The sequence below is a fragment of the Barbus barbus genome (genome assembly GCF_936440315.1).
Source record: "Barbus barbus genome assembly, chromosome: 15".
Lineage (NCBI taxonomy): Eukaryota > Metazoa > Chordata > Actinopteri > Cypriniformes > Cyprinidae > Barbus > Barbus barbus.
In genome coordinates this window covers 4,515,001-4,533,740 of record NC_136743.1, presented here as the reverse complement: position 1 = coordinate 4,533,740, position 18,740 = coordinate 4,515,001, and the positions used below count along the sequence as shown (strand labels likewise).

General features: G+C 37.3%; 2 protein-coding genes across 4 annotated transcripts in view; both read right to left on the bottom strand.

The window, feature by feature from the left end:
- Window positions 1-577: 577 nt before the first annotated feature.
- Window positions 578-11,513, bottom strand: LOC306881544 (exocyst complex component 3-like). 2 transcript variants are annotated; one of them, XM_079435712.1, is made up of 13 exons: window positions 11,358-11,513; window positions 10,361-10,537; window positions 10,055-10,274; window positions 6,380-7,061; window positions 4,314-4,431; window positions 4,053-4,178; window positions 3,866-3,966; window positions 3,655-3,765; window positions 2,834-2,975; window positions 2,634-2,756; window positions 2,244-2,405; window positions 1,969-2,090; window positions 578-1,707 (listed from the first exon to the last, which is right to left on the bottom strand). In XM_079435712.1, the coding sequence occupies exons 2-13, from the start codon at window positions 10,502-10,504 to the stop codon at window positions 1,512-1,514; spliced, it is 2,247 nt and encodes a 748-aa protein (XP_079291838.1). In that variant the 5' UTR covers window positions 10,505-10,537; window positions 11,358-11,513; the 3' UTR covers window positions 578-1,511. The 2 variants fall into 2 exon arrangements, with proteins under 2 accessions (XP_079291838.1, XP_079291839.1); XM_079435713.1 differs by having other exon boundaries at window positions 588-1,707; window positions 11,364-11,513.
- A 501-nt stretch (window positions 11,514-12,014) lies between these two features.
- Window positions 12,015-18,740, bottom strand: part of LOC306881243 (uncharacterized protein) — an 18,670-nt gene continuing 11,944 nt past the window's right edge. Inside the window, exons 4-9 of one of the 2 annotated variants that reach the window (XM_079435240.1) lie at window positions 18,612-18,709; window positions 16,938-17,027; window positions 15,256-15,361; window positions 14,881-15,017; window positions 14,521-14,693; window positions 12,015-13,515 (exon numbers count right to left, since the gene is read on the bottom strand). In XM_079435240.1, the coding sequence (XP_079291366.1) occupies window positions 12,642-13,515; window positions 14,521-14,693; window positions 14,881-15,017; window positions 15,256-15,361; window positions 16,938-17,027; window positions 18,612-18,709 (1,478 nt within the window). In that variant the 3' untranslated portion in view covers window positions 12,015-12,641. The remainder of the gene's footprint in view (window positions 13,516-14,520; window positions 14,694-14,880; window positions 15,018-15,255; window positions 15,362-16,937; window positions 17,028-18,611; window positions 18,710-18,740) is intronic. The other variant, XM_079435241.1, reaches the window with a different exon arrangement.

Below are 18,740 nucleotides of genomic sequence, written 5' to 3'. Positions count from 1 at the left end.
GTGTTGCTTTTGATTTGACGGTAGCCATTGAATTGTATATTATGAGAAGAAAAAAACTATATAAGTCAATGGTTAGGAACTGTTTGGTTTCCAACAGTCTGCAAAGAATCATGTTGTGTTCAACAGAATAAAGAAACTCATACAGGTTTGGAACAATTTGAGGGTGAGTAAATGATGACAGAATTGTCATTTTGTAGGTGAACTATTCCTTTAAAATATAAAAAAGGTTTGTATTTTAAGCTAACTGGACGCAATTGTCTAAAATTAAACATACTGAGGTCATGTGACAGCAAAGCAGCTGTTTGAAACATTCACTTTGTATAATGAACAAAATTGCACTAATTACATGTCATCCTACGGTCAGCGCTGCTTGCGTGCTGAAGTAGACGTCTTGACTCTTTCACCCGTGAGAATCCCTCAGAACTCCTCCCCTCGTCATGAGCTCAGCCAATGAGAAGAGAAAGATTACAAATTTAAATAGTCAGGCCAGCTGCCTGTGCCTCCTGAGCTGGCAGATCCAGGGCATGTGTGTGTGTATAAACAGAGATGACCTGTAGTTTAATCCAACATGGTAAATCATTTAGATCAGTTAGTGTTAACCCAGATTTTATTGAAATGAAAACAGACGTGATGGAATTCAGTGGTTCGTTACAGTTCATGCCAGCAGCCAGCAGGATGCTTCTAAATGTGTCGCACTGTAGTGAAAAAGAAATGAAAAAGTGAGTGACTGTACATTATTCACGAGAATGAACGACACAAACACTGCTGAAAATCATGAACCTCATGATTTGTTAAAGGGATAGTTCACCCAAAAATAAAAATTCTGCACTATATAATAATATATTCCAATTCTACTGAACATTTGTTAGTTTTTATGTTTAACAGACAAAGTTGCTATTTGTCACCATTATTTGTAGGGTTGACATCTGACTATGCTCACATTTGATGTCAACAACATCAAACCTGGTTTATCTTTATTTCCATATAAAAAATATAATGTGAGAGTAAATGCAATTTGAAAGGTCCTGCTTTTGTAGCTACTTAAAATAGTTTTTGTTTCACATGTAAAGCCAGCATATTGCTTTATACGAAATGGAATCTAGTGTATAACCTGTGTGGACCACACTTATGTTGTCTTTCTAAAGCTTGACATCCATTAACTACAATATAGCTGCATTATATGGAAAAATACTACAAAAAAATAATCCTATAGGATTGGAACAGCATGAGTCTGAGTGATGACAATTTTTGCTTTTGGGTGAACTATTGTTTTAATTAATCTTTCAACCATTTTACAAAGGGCAGGCTGGGGAAAATAATCCTGAAAATGTTTCTGTACATCAAAGCATCTGCAGTCTCAACACGAGCTGCTGCCATTCAAGTGCACATCAACATCCACTGAGATGTTTCCACTGAGATGGGAGAGAGTGTATTTCCAAAGTGCATTAATGGAGTCGATACTCTGTGGCCTGTTAGCAGTTTAGTAAAGGCTCTAGGGGTCAAAGGTCAGATTATTTCAGCAGTTTGGGGACAGCCATAGAGGTCATGGCGGTCATGGAAATGGATGGCACGGTGATGTCTCTGAAGACGGGCTGAAACACAGAGGAAGCGGAGGGTTTGTTCTGATTCAGAGTCTCTATGATCATCTGTCTCATTTCTCGACTGGCGTCTCCACGGACAGCTAACAGGGCCAAAATGTGCTCCTCTCTAATGACAGAGAAAGGTGGTTTTGAGTGTCCATTCAAATCACTGTTAATGATAGGGTTATATAAAAAAACATTAGTTGCAATGTGTCTGTATTTTTTTTAAACATGAGAATAACAGAAATATCATCACAATGCTAAAAAACCTAATGGCCCTCAAAACAGGCTTTATTATCTTTATTTCCTTTGTATCTCGCAAAACGTGTAATCTCTCCAAGCAATGAAAACTGTTTTTAACAATGTTTTCAATGTAATGAAATCTGACCTGATGTCAGGATATTTGGACACCAGGGTAGACACCTCCAGGTAGAGCAGCGCAGGATCGGTCAGTTTGAAGACCTCGGCGATGGTAGAGATAGAGTCACACAGCCGGTCTGTGTCTTCTCCCTGAGCACATACAAACACGCTTTATAAAGAGCTCTTCAAAAATTATGTTACACGTTACCGTGATGCAATAAACACTAGGTCTGCTGGATTCCAGCAGCATGTTCTAGACATCATTCCTTCTCAGTGCAGAGCGATTGCTGTCGTGAGACTCACGGCAGAAAGTTTCCTAAAAAGGAATTTGAACTGCTCTGCTTCTTTCATCATCCGGTCGGCTCCCTCCTTCCTCTCATCGGCGTTCTTAAACGAGATGCGCTTCTGCATGATGGCCTTCAGATACTCCACCACCACCCGCCGATGAGCCTCGCTCGTCATTTCCTGTTTGACACACATCAGAAAACACCAATCACAACAGCAATAAAAACAGTTAAGAGTTAGTGCTGAATAATGTTACTTCTGCGTTAGATTCACTCTTTGAATGGTAGGAAATGAATGCAGTATATATATCGATACATGATTGTACAGCACAGCCCTCTCATCTGATGAAAAAAAGTGCACATTCAGCATTATAACAAATGAGACAAATTACAAATTTAGTTTACAAACCTGATTATAAGGCTTTTTAATTTTGGCAAAGTCGTTAAAGTAGTCTTCCACGGTCACACAGATGGTGTCTACAGCATGAGAGCCCGTCAACCACTTCCGGGTCAGCAGCTCATAAAGATGATGCTGTTGAAAAAAAAAAAAAAAAAGACTCAAAATCCAACACCTCAACATCTAACCGTACACAACTTGAGTGCATTTACCTCCAAATCCAGGAAGACTTCATCCAGCAGGAACTGGCAGCCCTCTTTGGCCACCTCATTCAGGAGCTTGTCTATGGCGGCGTCGTTCTGAGTGGGTTCAGTCGACTGAGAGTACTTCCTTTTCAGGCTATTTATAGACTCTCTGAAAACAAGCATATTGAAGTTAATTAAAACTTTAGTTTCATTCAGTTCATTAGCAGTGTATTACTGATGGCAAGAAGAAGTATTGCAGCAATAATGCATTGCTTTCCAGAAAAAGTAGCATTTTAAAGTAATTATCAGGATTTTTTAAAATCACATTTAAGACTGTACACATACAATTAATTCTGTCTTAAATAAATAATAAATAAAACACATTAGGCTGTATGGTATAGTAATTCTTGTCTTTTTACCATCTCCAAATTTTAGACATCTCAACATGATAATTAAAAAGGACAATTCATCCAAAAATGAAAATGCTGTCATTTATTTACTCATGTCATTCCTAACCTGCATGAGTTTTTCTTCTTCTGTTGAACAGATATTTTTCATGAATGTTGGTAACCAAACGTTTTAGGTCCCATTGACTTCCACAGTATTTTTTGGGACCTGAAACATTTTGGTTACCAACATTCTTCAAAATAGCTTCTTTGATGTCCCACAGAAAAAAACAAAGACATGCAGGTTTGCAATGACACGAGGGTGAGTAAATAACAGAATTTAAATTTTTGATCAAACTGAATTTGTCTCCAGGAGACCCTGCATTGCCAATAATGTTGTTACTAATAAATAAATAATGTGTTACTTAAATTACATTCATTTATTGATTTAAAAACACTCACTTGTACGTTTGACAGTTGTTGATGATGGCGATCATGTACTGAATGTAGCACTGCGGGAGCTGACGATCTTTCAGATGCTCCTCCTTATAGTTGATCGCCTCCTCTCGGTACCTGCATACACACGTGAGAATGGTGAAAATGTGCATCTTTACTAATAACAACAACAACTTTTATAATGATCAGTGGGAAAAATAATAGGAAACGGCAGTACCTTACTAGGAATGAGTTCATCTGCTTCAGACAGACTTTCAGCACCTGCTCTTTAAAGGTCTCGTTGATCTGTGCGGCCACCTGGAGATTCTGCTCAAACATCTGAGGAGGAAATAAAGGAAGATCTCACTTCAAAGCTCATGTGAATGGGTGTTTTAAAGCATGAGGCCAGCTAGAAGTTGTCGTACCTGGAAGACAATAGCAGGTAAGGTGGTTTGGTAGTATCCGTCCTGGTCGGCCTCAGGCTCCGTCTCCTTCTGCCAGTCTTTCTTATCTGTTTCCAGAGCTTTGCGCAGCCAGCCTGTGATGTTTGACTGGAGAAAATTGGAAAACAAAGAGCTGCTGAGCTGACAATGATTGCTCATGCACAGCTTTTCAAAAGGCTGCATAATATGTAATATATAAAGGGTTTTATTTTTAATCCAGCGCTGCAGACTTGAGGCACTCACAGTAAAGGTTTTGAGGTATTTGCCCAGCAAATCATCCACCACGTGTTGGGGCAGCAGCGGCTCCAGCTGCTTGATGTCACACTCGGGCTGCAGATCAAGATGACCCATCATCTCCACACTGGCAGAGACAGAACCAGACATCACTTACACTAATGCACATGAATTTTCCCCTGTACCTGCTCCTCGTCAATGTCAGAAAAGTGCCTTAACTCAATGTTTGAGTTTTTACAAATGATTTAATATAGTATAGAATTAAATGTGTTTATTTCAACCTGTATGGGCTTTATAATGGCTGATGCCGATATCAAGAGCACAGGTAACATACAATGAATGCTTATACATGGAAACATAAATGTTCACAAAATTGCACACAATATTTTATCCAATATTAATTTCTGAAAAAATATTTGAAAAAGGAAAAAAAAGATTTGCTGCAAAGATTTAGGTGAAAATGTGCAGGGAAAATATTTAACTGGCAGAATAATGTCACAATGCTTTACATTTAAGGTACTAAACTAGCTTCATTTAAAAGTTATTTTCTTATTTTGTCCTTCTGTTTTTGGAGATATGACCAGGACAAGATTCATATGGATGAAAGTTTTATTATTGCTAACTAATTCAACTATTGACTACTATAAACAGTTAATAGAAAACTATTATTAAAATGTAATCAAAGTAGTATTTTTATTAATAAAATAGTTTTATTAATTAAAATAAAGCTGGAATAAAATACAAATATTAGATGAAACAAAAAAATTACAAATGTTGCCTTTGCAACTAACTGAAATTAAATTAATTTGAGCTGAAGTACTAAAATTACTAAAACTAAAATGAAAACTGCAAATATAAAAATTATATTATTTTTAAAATATCAATAAATATTATAACTCTAAAAAGATAACACTAAAAATTGATGGATGCAAGTAAATGAAAAAGGGAAATGGATAGTGCATCCCATGTCCTACTACAGTCCTTCAGTGCGTAAAACAGCAAGAAAAAGCAGAGCTGAGGATCTGCAGGCTGCTCTTGTCTCTCTCTCCTGCTCTGTTTAGCTCTACTACACATAAGTGTATTAATCCTCCTGCTTAATCCTGTGAGCGCATGCGATGCGATGGTCTGCTGTGAGTCCATCAGTCAGATTAAGCACACAAAGCTGTGCTGCTGCTCTCGGCTCTGCTTTAAATATTGAGCTAATTGCTCACTGCAGCGCTTTGACAGACTGATCTGCCACTGAGGAGTGCAATGCAATGCTGAGTTAGGGTAGTAACTGCAACATCACATGGTGGTTTTCCCATCAAGCACATGTTTTACATAAAAAATTTACTAGGTTTTTCATTTAAAACAACAGCTGGAAATATATAAACCCTTTTTTATTTTTTGATTAAATATGATGACATATGATAAAATTACCACAGGCTTTCTTGTGATTTCAAATAGCCAGTCTTGATAACATTACCCTGGTGAGATTTAAGCAAGCTCAATTTGAAACAACAACATTCCTATATATAATTTAACCTGTAAATATCATTTCAACAGCATATAACACAATTTTAGAAAAATAATAATAAATGATGATGATGATGATAATAGTAATAATAAATGCTATATTTTATATTAATAACAACAACAACAACTAAATAAATCAATCACCAAATATACTGTTTGGGACAAACAGCAAAAGAGAATATGCAATTAACTGAAAAACAGATCCTATTTTAAATTTTCATGAATTATTATTGCTGTCTATAGCTAATAAATAAATAAATGCATGAGTAGTCTTGCATAGGAGAGGTGGTAACCGAGATGGTCTGATTGGATTTTTCCACTGTGTGGTACCTGTTTCAGCTACCTGTTATGACTAAAATATTGTTGGGGAAAACAACCTGTAAATGTGCAATTACCTGAAAAATAGGTATATAAAAAATAATATAATATATATATATAATTTTTGATCAAAACAATGTCAGTTTTCTTGATCGATTATTGCCGTCACTGTCACAGAGCACTCAAGTACTCATGCAAATCGCTATTTCATTTAAGATAAACGCAGTCCACTTGTATTTTACCTTTTATACGTATTGAGGACCCATGTAAGAAGAGACACAATCTCATTGGCTTCCAGATCTTCAGCTGCGAGCTCCTGCACCCGTGCCGACACTGATTTATGATAGAGGTCTAAGAACACCTGGAAGGTGTTGTAGTGTGGCGGGAAGCACTGCACCATCAGGTTCTTCACCACGATCAGGTCGTCCAGAATGTACTTCCTAGTGATCTCCAGCAACCTCACCAGCCACATCTTGTCGGACTCGCGTGTTTCTGACTGCGTGCCCTCGATGCGAGCGCTCACGGTGCCCTCTAGGACTTCGTTCATTCGATTTTTCCAGCATTTGGGCCTCCCGGGTGGGATGAACCCGGTCTGCTTCTTACGGTCCAGCATCCTGCGGTCGATCTTCTCTTCACGTTCGATGATTCGGACCACAGACACCAGCATGGTGGGGTCGCTGCGGACGGTGACCATGGCACGTTGAAGGACCATCCAGAGTTGTTTGGAGAGTTCCTCCGACAGGCCCTGCACCTGGCCGAAGTAGCTGCGAATGAGGTTCATGTCATGGACGTTCTTGCTGTCCATGCGGTACTGCTCGTACATGAGGTCGTCGCGGGAGCACTCCAGGTCCATTAGCTTGCGGTGAGCTTGAAGCAGCTCGCCCTGCTCGATCAGATCTTGGGTCTCTCGTACGATCTCAGGTACTGCAGAGGAGGGAACAAAATGTGGGTGCAGTGTCAACAAATGCAAATCATACCAATATAGTACCTAGCATCAAATATAAAAACAAAAAATTTTATATGAAAACTGTATTATTTTACACATGTTAAGGTGCAAACAAATGAAAAATACATACGTAGAGAAAATGACTAAAATATTGTTGAAAAAACAAAAAATCTGTAAATATGCAAACGCCAGAAAAACTGCAAAAAAGTAAACAATATATAAATGTTTAAATAAACCAACCTGTAAATGTGCAATTGCCATAAAGATAGCTAATAAATACATAAAAAGAATTGAGAAAAACATGTAAATGTGCAATAAACTGGAAAAAAGCTAATACATATTTTATGAAAATAACTAATTAACTAAAGAAATGAATAAATGCATAAGTAGTAAAAATGACTAAAATATTGTTGGGAAAAAACGTGTAAATTACCTAAAAATAGGTAATGAATGGTAAAAAAAAATTTAATAAAAAATAAATACTGTCTGTGAATGAACTATCAACTGAAACATAGTTTAATAAAATAAAATAAGTAATAAAAATGACAAATACTGTTCAGGAAAAACAACCTGTAAATGTTAAATCATCTAAAAAAAAAAAAATAGTTAATGAGCATATATATATATATATATATATATATATATATATATATATAGATATGAGTGAAGTGACATTCAGCCAAGTATGGTGACCCATACTCGGAATTCGTGCTCTGCATTTAACCCATCCAACGTGCGCACACACAGCAGTGAACACACACACACCGTGAACATACACCCGGAGCAGTGGGCAGCCATTTATGCTGCAGCACCCGGGGAGCAGTTGGGGGTTCGGTGCCTTGCTCAAGGGCACCTCAGTCGTGGTATTGAGGGTGGAGAGAGCGCTGGACATTCACTCCCCCCACCTACAATCCCTGCCGGCCCGAGACTCGAACCCGCAACCTTCGGATTACAAGTCCGACTCTCTAACCATTAGGCCACGACTTCCCCCCGACTTCCCCCATGCATTCATATACAGGTCCTTTTCAAAAAATTAGCATATTGTGATAAAGTTCATTATTTTCTGTAATGTACTGATAAACATTAGACTTTCATATATTTTAGATTCATTACAACACAACTGAAGTAGTTCAAACCTTTTATTGTTTTAATATTGATGATTTTGGCATACAGCTCATGAAAACCCAAAATTCCTATCTCAAAAAATTAGCATATTTCATCCGACCAATAAAAGAATGGCCATTATGTTCATTTATGCACTCAATACTTGGTCGGGAATCCTTTTGCAGAAATGACTGCTTCAATGCGGCGTGGCATGGAGGCAATCAGCCTGTGGCACTGCTGAGGTGTTATGGAGGCCCAGGATGCTTCGATAGCGGCCTTAAGCTCATCCAGAGTGTTGGGTCTTGCGTCTCTCAACTTTCTCTTCACAATATCCCACAGATTCTCTATGGGGTTCAGGTCAGGAGAGTTGGCAGGCCAATTGAGCACAGTAATACTATGGTCAGTAAACCATTTACCAGTGGTTTTGGCACTGTGAGCAGGTGCCAGGTCGTGCTGAAAAATGAAATCTTCATCTCCATAAAGCTTTTCAGCAGATGGAAGCATGAAGTGCTCCAAAATCTCCTGATAGCTAGCTGCATTGACCCTGCCCTTGATAAATCACAGTGGACCAACACCAGCATCACTGACTGTGGGTACTTGACACTGGACTTCAGGCATTTTGGCATTTCCCTCTCCCCAGTCTTCCTCCAGACTCTGCACCTTGATTTCCGAATGACATGCAAAATTTGCTTTCATCCGAAAAAAGCACTTTGGACCACTGAGCAACAGTCCAGTGCTGCTTCTCTGTAGCCCAGGTCAGGCGCTTCTGCCGCTGTTTCTGGTTCAAAAGTGGCTTGACCTGGGGAATGCGGCACCTGTAGCCCATTTCCTGCACACGCCTGTACACGGTGGCTCTGGATGTTTCTACTCCAGACTCAGTCCACTGCTTCCGCAGGTCCCCCAAGGTCTGGAATCGGTCCTTCGCCACAATCTTCCTCAGGGTCCGGTCACCTCTTCTCGTTGTGCTGCGTTTTCTGCCACACTTTTTCCTTCCCACAGACTTCCCACTGAGGTGCCTTGATACAGCACTCTGGGAACAGCCTATTCGTTCAGAAATTTCTTTCTGTGTCTTACCCTCTTGCTTGAGGGAGTCAATGATGGCCTTCTGGACAGCAGTCAGGTCGGCAGTCTTACCCATGATTGCGGTTTTGAGTAATGAACCAGGCTGGGAGTTTTTAAAAGCCTCAGGAATCTTTTGCAGGTGTTTAGAGTTAATTAGTTGATTCAGATGATTAGGTTAATAGCTCGTTTAGAGAACCTTTTCATGATATGCTAATTTTTTGAGATAGGAATTTTGGGTTTTCATGAGCTGTATGCCAAAATCATCAATATTAAAACAATAAAAGGCTTGAACTACTTCAGTTGTGTTGTAATGAATCTAAAATATATGAAAGTCTAATGTTTATCAGTACATTACAGAAAATAATGAACTTTATCACAATATGCTAATTTTTTGAAAAGGACCTGTATATATATATGAATGCATGTATCTAAATTAATGAATTTTCTGTAGAAAAACAACCTGTAAATGCACAATCAACTAACAAAATAACTAACAAATTGACAAACAAGATACATCCATCCATTTATTCATAAATAAAAATAGTAAAAATTGCAAAAAAAAAATAAAAATACGACTGGAGGAAAACAGAAAAAAAGGAAATCATCTTAGGAAAAATGTAATACCAATATTATTATTGCTGTTTTTATTAGTAAATAAATATTTTAAATAACTAAAATCAACCTGTGAACCTGCAATCAACTGAAACAAAAATCCTATTTTAATTGAGGATCTATCATAAATGACCCAACTACAGTAAATGTATTGTGCAGAGGTTTCTTAAACTCCAGCAGCATCTGGCCTCACCTGAGAAAATGTTTTTGAGGTTCTCGACGGCTGAAGCCAGCTGACTGTGCTGAACCACAGCGTCTTTCACGTCCTTCAGATTCTCTATGGTGTTGATGCTCTGCCTCCAGTCTTTACTGACGTCTGCCAGAGAGTTCTGGATGTCTTTCACATCACACAGAGCGTTATGGAGCTGCGTGAGGCCTGTTCGTACCCCATCCAACTGAGACTGAATAGCAGCCTGAAAAGTGATAAAAGGCTTGGTTTAAATGAACTCGTAAAAACCTTTCCTCAGATCAACAGATGGTTAAATGCAAGTAGCGTCACCTTTAATCTGGCTTCCACGGATGCTTTCTTGCGTGCCTCTCTCCGTCTGTACTGCTCCACTTTGTCCAGCTGGTCAGAGCGCTGCAGCATCCCAGCAACCCTCTGCACTGCCGTGGCAACAGCCTCTCTGTTGGTCTCCTCCATAGTAACCAATCCCAAACGGCGGAGTTCAAGGTACTGAAATGGAAAAAACAGCAAGGGTTAAAAGTGCTGAAAATGACCCAAAGTGCAGGACACAATACAGAATGACCCGACTCAAACAACAAGGGTTAAATGTACTCAGAATGATTGAAATGGCAGTAAATATTACTAACAGCAAGTGTTAATTGCACTGTAGTGTTTGTTTTAGAATCACTGAGAATTTTGTATTATTTATTTTGAATTACTATGTTCTCTGCTTTAATTCTGCTTCAATTTTAAAATTTCTGCTTTTTAAAAAAACATGTCTATATAGATTTTATATAATTTATTTAAATTCATCAAGTTAAACTAAATGAAAATATGAAATATAATAATTGTACATATTTTACACACTTTATTTAATTTCAGTTAACGCTTATTTCAAGTAACAAAACCTTTTTTTAATACTTTTTAGTCCCTGATGCACTGAAGCGAATCAAACAGCAGACGTTAAATCTTAACAAAATGCCATAAAATACTTAAGTACCCTTAACCTTTGCTGTTTAAGATGTTTTTGATAAATATTCATATGTCCGTGCATTTGTATATCTGTATTTGCATGTTTGCAGCTGGTTAAACATGCAGTAACTAAGCTAACACAAACAAATAAAAATAGTTACACCTGCTCGAAATAGGTATGGTTTAGGAAAAAGATCAAATGAAACTGTAATCAGTTTTATTTATTGTAATAATCGCTGATTTTCTGCGCCGAAAGGCCCACTGACAGATGCTACCGGGCTAACAACATTAGCATTCAGAGGTCTGCGCTTTTCATACATATATCGTTAAAATATCAAGGTCATGTGAAGGTACTCACCCAGACCTGGTGATTGTTTTGCGAGCTGACAGTTGTTATAAGCTGTTCATTGGTATTTTATTTAAATTAGTGTTTATTCTCTTCGTTAACTGTCATAACAGCTGCGTCTTCCTGGTGTCTCCCAACAACGCTCAGTCAGATGACGCCGAGAGCATCAACCGTGCGCAGGCTTTACGCAGAAAGCGGACTAGTCTATGATTATGAAGGACAACACGGTGAATCTGTAATCTTCAGTTGGTCCTATTTCGCTATATCTATTTATTATTATTTAAATTTTAAAAAATATTTCTTATTTAAATAATACAAAAAATACAATTTATAAATTAATAAAAGAGTAACATAAAACTCCTGTACAGATACTTGAAACTATATAGTTTTGGCCAGCAATGGTTTTGGTCTGATAGCAAATAACGTACATTTCCTCTGGAACAGACAAAACATGTCAATCTATCTAGTGGCTAAGTCACCATACAATTGTGTGGTGAAATATGAACTATGGCAGCAAAACCACCTGCATATTTACAAACAGGATTCTTTGAACAATTCCTTCATAAAATATACTTCCCACACAATGAAAATAAATAAATAAATACAAGTAAAAAAAAAGACAGATTAATATGATTTTAACTGTAGCTTCATATAAAACGGGGGCCAGTTGAATCAAGACATGTATTTATTTATAAAGCAAATGCATGTTTAAGCACACTGCAAAATCTAAAATTCTATACACGAATACATTTTCACATGGGAAATTATCTTTATTTGTATACATATTTTCCACAATAATCACAATAAATCCAAAATCTGTACCCAACAGAGACAAAACATGTCCAAAACATCTAGGAACCTGAGTATTTGTGTTTGAATAAACAATCTCAAATAGTGTAAAATAATGTCTAACTAGTTTTGGTTTATGTCCTGAGGGAAATACAAATACCAGCGCTTGCAAGGCAGCAAACAGACGTTTTCGGTAATTTTTTGTTTAGAACTTCTTTAGAACTAGTTTGTCATCATGTCTTGATTTCAGGTGAGAAATCATAATTCATCGTGCAAATATGACCGTTACGTCATTCCAGTGGGTAGGTTTTGAATGCTAAACACTTTCAGTTAGGGTCAATGGGAGATTTTCTAACTTCCATCTGAAATTTCTAACACACCAAAGCAATCTGTATGTTAATCAGTTGGGGCTGAATTAATTGCAAAATTTTGTAGAGAATAAAATGAAGAATATTAATACACCTTGCAAGCACTGCAAATAAAAAACAGCATTAATGTGATAAGAGTTTACTGCATGTAACCATATGGGTTAGCTTTGTGTACAACAGTGTTCATAGTGCAATTTGAAGTAATATGCTGTTGCACATGCCCTTGACTAACATCACCACACCAAGGTGGAGAGTCGTCAGGTTCTCGTTTGATCGTGTGCAGAAGGTTGGGACTCCTGAACTCACAAGTCAGACGGAAATCATGCTGCATGCAGCTTTTATTATCATTTGAAAATGCATATCCGTCTTGAATGCTGACAGGAGCGTCAGAGTGATTCGTGTCTTTGTTCAGGACACACTTAAGAGGTCTGCTGACTCCTGCACACTGATACTTGTGGTGTCCGTTGATGGGAGGACTGATGACAGCTTTTCCTATTTGATATGATGCACAATAGTCATAGTATTCAGCCTCGGTTTTCACCTGTGCATATTCAGGGCGCCAAAGCGTCCCGTATGCGTTACACCCTTTCTCAGAGTCTGAATCTTCTGTCTTAATGGCCACTTCAGGAATCATGTTAAAACATTCATTCTGCGTGTACCTTCTCTCAGCCTTCCTGTTGACACAATAACTCTCAAGTTTCTGCAATTCTGCGTTGCACCCGATTCGTGATTTTCCAGAATGGCTGTGCTTATAGACACTTCCAGGCAGGTAGTTTTCATTGGGCCCCGTGCGTAAGGTAACAGGACAGCGGGCGTCCCAGGAAGGATCAACAGCTTGCAGTCTAGAAACACAGAAGTTGAGCGGCGCGTCTTGGGTTTTGCAGCCCTCTCCTCTGTACTTCCTGTTGGTCAGGGCTGAACACGAACTGTCATGACCGGATGAGCTTGTCCAGTTAAGATGCAGCATGTCTTCACTGTCAAATGAGCCATGGGAAACTTGGTGCCTTTTATCACTGAAGATGGTACAAGTTAAACTGATTAAAGGACAATTTCTACACACACATTTTGTGTTGTGTTAATATTTGCATACATTGTTTTTGGATACTACTATGAGTAAACAGTATATCAATACCATGGTATATCAACATGGCAATCATACAGTACCGCTGCTGTACTTCAAAAGTTTGGGGTCAGTAAGATTTTTTTTTATGTTTTGCAAGAAGACTCTTATGCTCAGTAAAGCTACATTTATTTGATCAAAAATACAGTAAAAACAGTAATACTGTAACCATATTATTACAATTAAAATAACTGTTTTCTATTTAAACATATACAAATTTGATTTATTCCTGTATGGTAAAGCTGAATTTTCAGCATCATTACTCCAGTCTTCATTGTCACATGATCCTTCAGAAATCATTCTAATATGCTGATTTGCTGTTTAAAAATTTCTTATCAATGTTGAAAACAATTGTGCAGCTTAATATATTTTGTGGAAACACTTTTTTCCCCAAGACACTTTGAAAAATAGAAAGTTCAAAAGAACAGCATTTATTTGAAATAGAAACGTTTGTATAATTATTAAGGTCTTTATTGCCACTTTTGGTCAATTTAATGCATTATTTCTGAATAAAATTACTTCTTTAAAAAAAAAATGTACTGACCCTAAACCCCAAAAACATACTGTGCACAATAAATTATGTGTTCACAAAATCTTTCACTGAAATGCAATAATTACAAGTTTTCTTGTTTAATATCCAGTTTTAATTTAAAACTATTATATTTAAAGTTATGTATAAAATATAATAAAATAATATAAAGTTTTATGCTGATATTATGTCTTCAGTTTTTTTGAGCATTTAAATTGCATGCAATTATTTTTAATTTACAATGAAGATTGCAAAAATCTGTCTCAAGTAAAAAAGTAAACAAAATATTACTTTTGTAACTTTCAATTTCATAATTCTATGCAAAAATGCAGATGGATAGACAGGCAGAATGTGTATCTGCTGCCACACCTTTTGTGTTTGCTCTTCATCATCATATTCTTCATCTTGAGCTCCATGATGGAGGGCAGGACAAGAGGAACAGCCACACAGAACAGAGCGAGCTGAGGCGGCAGCAGAGCTCCAGAGTCCGTCTTCCTCCTCTGACCCTGCAGGAACTTCAGACTGCCCTGAAACTGCATGTTCTACAGGAGACAGGAGCAAATCAAAACGAGACAAACTCAGTCAACATACTGTTTGGAAACATACGTTTGGGAAGGTCTGAGCCTGATAATTAGAGCTTCTCAACCTTAATTAGAGACATCAGATCAGAGTTTGAAAAAGATCATGAAACCACTAAAGTTAAATATTTTGAGGGGTTTCATGACTGACCAGGAAGCCGGCGGTGCTCTCCAGCAGGCAGCGGACTCGAGCGACGAAGCACCGTGTGAGAAATGGAGACAATTCAGGAGGAACGCCGTCAGGCACTTCAGTGCTATACAGATGACCCGTCACAACATCCTCATCTACTAGAACGCACACAAAAACAAGACACAGTTCGAAAACAGATGACTTGAGTGTGTAATGACAGATGTATGCATCTTTTCTATGCAATCATAACAACTGGACCATATTAGCTTAAAAATAGATGCAAAAGCACCAAAAAGTATCATATAAACAGTCCATACAATTTTAGAAATCTATTCCTAGTCTTCTGAAATCATATGCAGTGTGCTATATAGGGTTAAATGGTAATTATAGACACACCAGTGTCTTGTTGGCCAGGGTTCATCGCCCAATGGAGCTGCCTGCGAAACTCCTGTCGCTCCTCCACATGGACATAATCAAAGACCTTCTGATGCATCACGTCTGTCTGCCAGAAATGATCACACACACCAACACAAAACCAAAACATGTTTATTTCAGAAGCAGTGACCTCTACATGTTTGCATGGGGTACAGTGAACAACTGCTCTGAAGACTATATAGTCTAATTCAGTTTTACCTCAAACCACATTAGAAACATGACTGATCGAAACTTCATAGTGGAGCCTCTTTTCTGTCACTTTAACTGCTGGCAAAACCTTTTTCAAAGGCATTTTAGACTGTGAGGTCCCTGGCAGAGTGTCAAATGTGTTCATAATTCATGCAGTTATTACTGTGCGTTTGCTTCGGGTTACTATTAATAATCATTCAGATGTCAGAGCTGTGGCACAGAGCAGTGCATCACTAAAAGCTGACATATTAATAGCTGTTGTGCTTGTAATAACCCGTGTTTGAGTTCAATATATGATAATAACAGGAACATGACCTATCTAATAAAAGCCAATAAAAATCAAGTAAAACAAATTTAAAATCATTTTCAAAAAGTACAATAAAATATCTTTAAATAAAGTAAATTAAATTTACAAATTAAAAATAAGTAAAATAAATAAATAAATAAATAAATATATATATATATATATATATATATATATATATATATATATATATATATATATATATATAAAAATATAAATGTATTTAAAATACAATTTTATTTAAATGCAAAAAAAAAAAAAAAAAAAAAGTATATATATATATATATATATAAAAAAAATAATATATATATATATATATATAAAAAAAATGCTGATTTCCTTTGCTCTGTGATATCATGTATAATGCACAGTATGCTTGAACCCACAAATCCCTTTTCACAGCCCCATGTGTTTGTTGCGTGACACCAGGGCTGCTTGCATGCGGACAGACGTGTCTCTACACTTAAGAACAACAAAACAAAAGCCAGAAATTCCAGCCCACATGACCATACCCGCTGTTCATAAACAACAAACTCTGCCTAAAATATTCAACCTTTCCTTTATTTTCCAGTGTGGGACATGCAAGACTTTTAGCACACTTTCATGACTAACACACCCCTATGTCATCTTAATTTCCAATCAAAATTTCCTTCTTGAAGATGGTTTGTTTGCAGAGGAAGCCTGACTCTTTGAAGGCTGTGAGAAAGTCTTAAATTAACCGAGGGGTGAAAAGACATAAGTATTTTTACACATTATGGTGGAAGAGGCCTTGAACACGACATACTTTTCTGTGTTTTCCAGTCAACCGCAGATGGCGTGAGTATTTCTTATACAACCACACATGATTGTTGTTTAGATTTCTCTGATGAGACAGGAATTTTATTTGAGAACTGTTTAAAAAGGTAAAATGAGTCACATACTGGATTTCTTCATTATTTGTTTGGATTGTCACACATGAAACTAAATACACATACTGCTACAATAACAGCAGTGCAGTGAAATACCACCCTCTCTCTATCTATAAATATATATGAAAAATAAACTCATTAAATGTAAGCATTTGAAAAAGTTACGGGATGTTAAGATCATAAACATTTAATTATTCATACATGTCTTATTTGTTGATTATAGGATCTCATTTGAGGGTTACCTGATGAAATCCCAGGTAGTCAACGATGGTGGATGATGCATAGAAAATAACACCATCTGAGCTCACGATCAGCGCAAATCCAGGGAGAGACTACAAGATATGAAATGTCAACAGTCATGTCACTAAAATCGTATGTGCAAAAAAAGAGAGAGATTTTCTTCCAGTAGAATGGGCCAAAGAATAGGGCTGCGCGATTTGGGGAAAATATCTAATTGCGATATTTTTGACAAATATTGCGATTTGATTTGCGATTTTAAATTTGCAAAGTCAAGCTTCAGCTCAATATTGTCAATAATGTGCAGCACAGTATGAGTATCGTTACCCTGCTGAAAAAAACCCAAAAAAAAAAAAAATTGAAACCGTCACAGAAATTCTTACAGTTTCCATAAAAACCATTACAAAATTCCTTTTTGTTTTGGGCATTATTCCAATAGGAATTACTGTTGTTTTATAGGTTGCCATTTGCTAGATTACATCCCACCAATAGAATGCATCAAATACCAGTAGAAACCATTATAGTTTACATTAAAACCAATACAATTCCCATTATAACCCTTAAATACATTACATTTTCTATTGTGTTTTGGGAGGGGTTCTACTGTTTACTTGTGTTTTGTTTTTTCTGCAGGGAAGATTATAATGGTATAACTACTTTTACAGAATTACTGACTTTCACAGGAAAGATTTGTTTATTTTTTATAAATAAAGAATAGTATTTCTTTAGTCAATTATTAAAGTATTACATGTTACACGGGCTGATTTATTCATTTTTAATTATTTGTGAGTTTAAGAACAAGTGGGAAATGTGCTGAATGCTTATTTTCATCCAAGTGAAATTGGCAAGTAGTTAGACTTAATTTACATTTGTTTTAAACGCGGAGCCAGGCGTGAGTTGACACAGGTTGCGCGTGAGCGTCAGGCCTCGTCCGTATTGCCAGATGCGCTCGTGAGAGACTTGCGGAGTAGAACCGGGTGCGAGACCGTGAGTATGAAAGAGCATTACGAGACAGGCTGCGTGTAAACGGCTCGTCCGTGAGATTCAGAGACACGGGCTGTGTGTGTGGTCTTCTGAATTAGCGAACATGCATTATAAACTAATTTCAAATTAATCTGTTGGGGAGATAAAATGTGTAAGAGAACGATCATGTAGCCTACTAATAAAAACATCTAAAAATGTATCTTTTATTCTCCAGTAATGAAAGCGGAACAGATAAGGGAGCTCTTGATATGCGTTGTGACGCAGCTCTGGCAAATTACCTTTTTTGTTCGTTGTCTGTCAATTCGAAGCAGAAGTTACATACGTTTTTCTTTAGTTTTAATTTGCCTAACTTTCGATCTGACCCTTTTTAAATGGTGGGCGTTTACGCAGTTGGCTAGAGCAGTGCTGACTGGGGAGAACGGAGGTGCGCTCACTCTATTGGTTAGTAAGACCGCCACTCAAGGCTGGCAGTCATGCAAATGCTCTGGAGCAGAGTAATATCGCGTCCACATCGCAGACTTCGCGATTAGTAAATCGCAACATCTCAAAACGCGATTCGATTTCGATTAATCGCACAGCCCTACCAAAGAATTTCAATTAACCACAAGAAAATCTATAAATTGTCTTTGACATGAAACCATTTCTAAACTGTAGTGAAGGAAACTCCAGTCATAAGTCCACAGAAAAGCAGTCACCTTTAGGAGAAGATCACTCTCTATGACATGGGGCATGATTTCTTTCTTGTGCGCCGAGGTCAAAGCATTACTGCTGCGATTTTCTTTCTCTTGGACTGCTGTTAGGAAAAAGAGCACAAAAGACAGAGA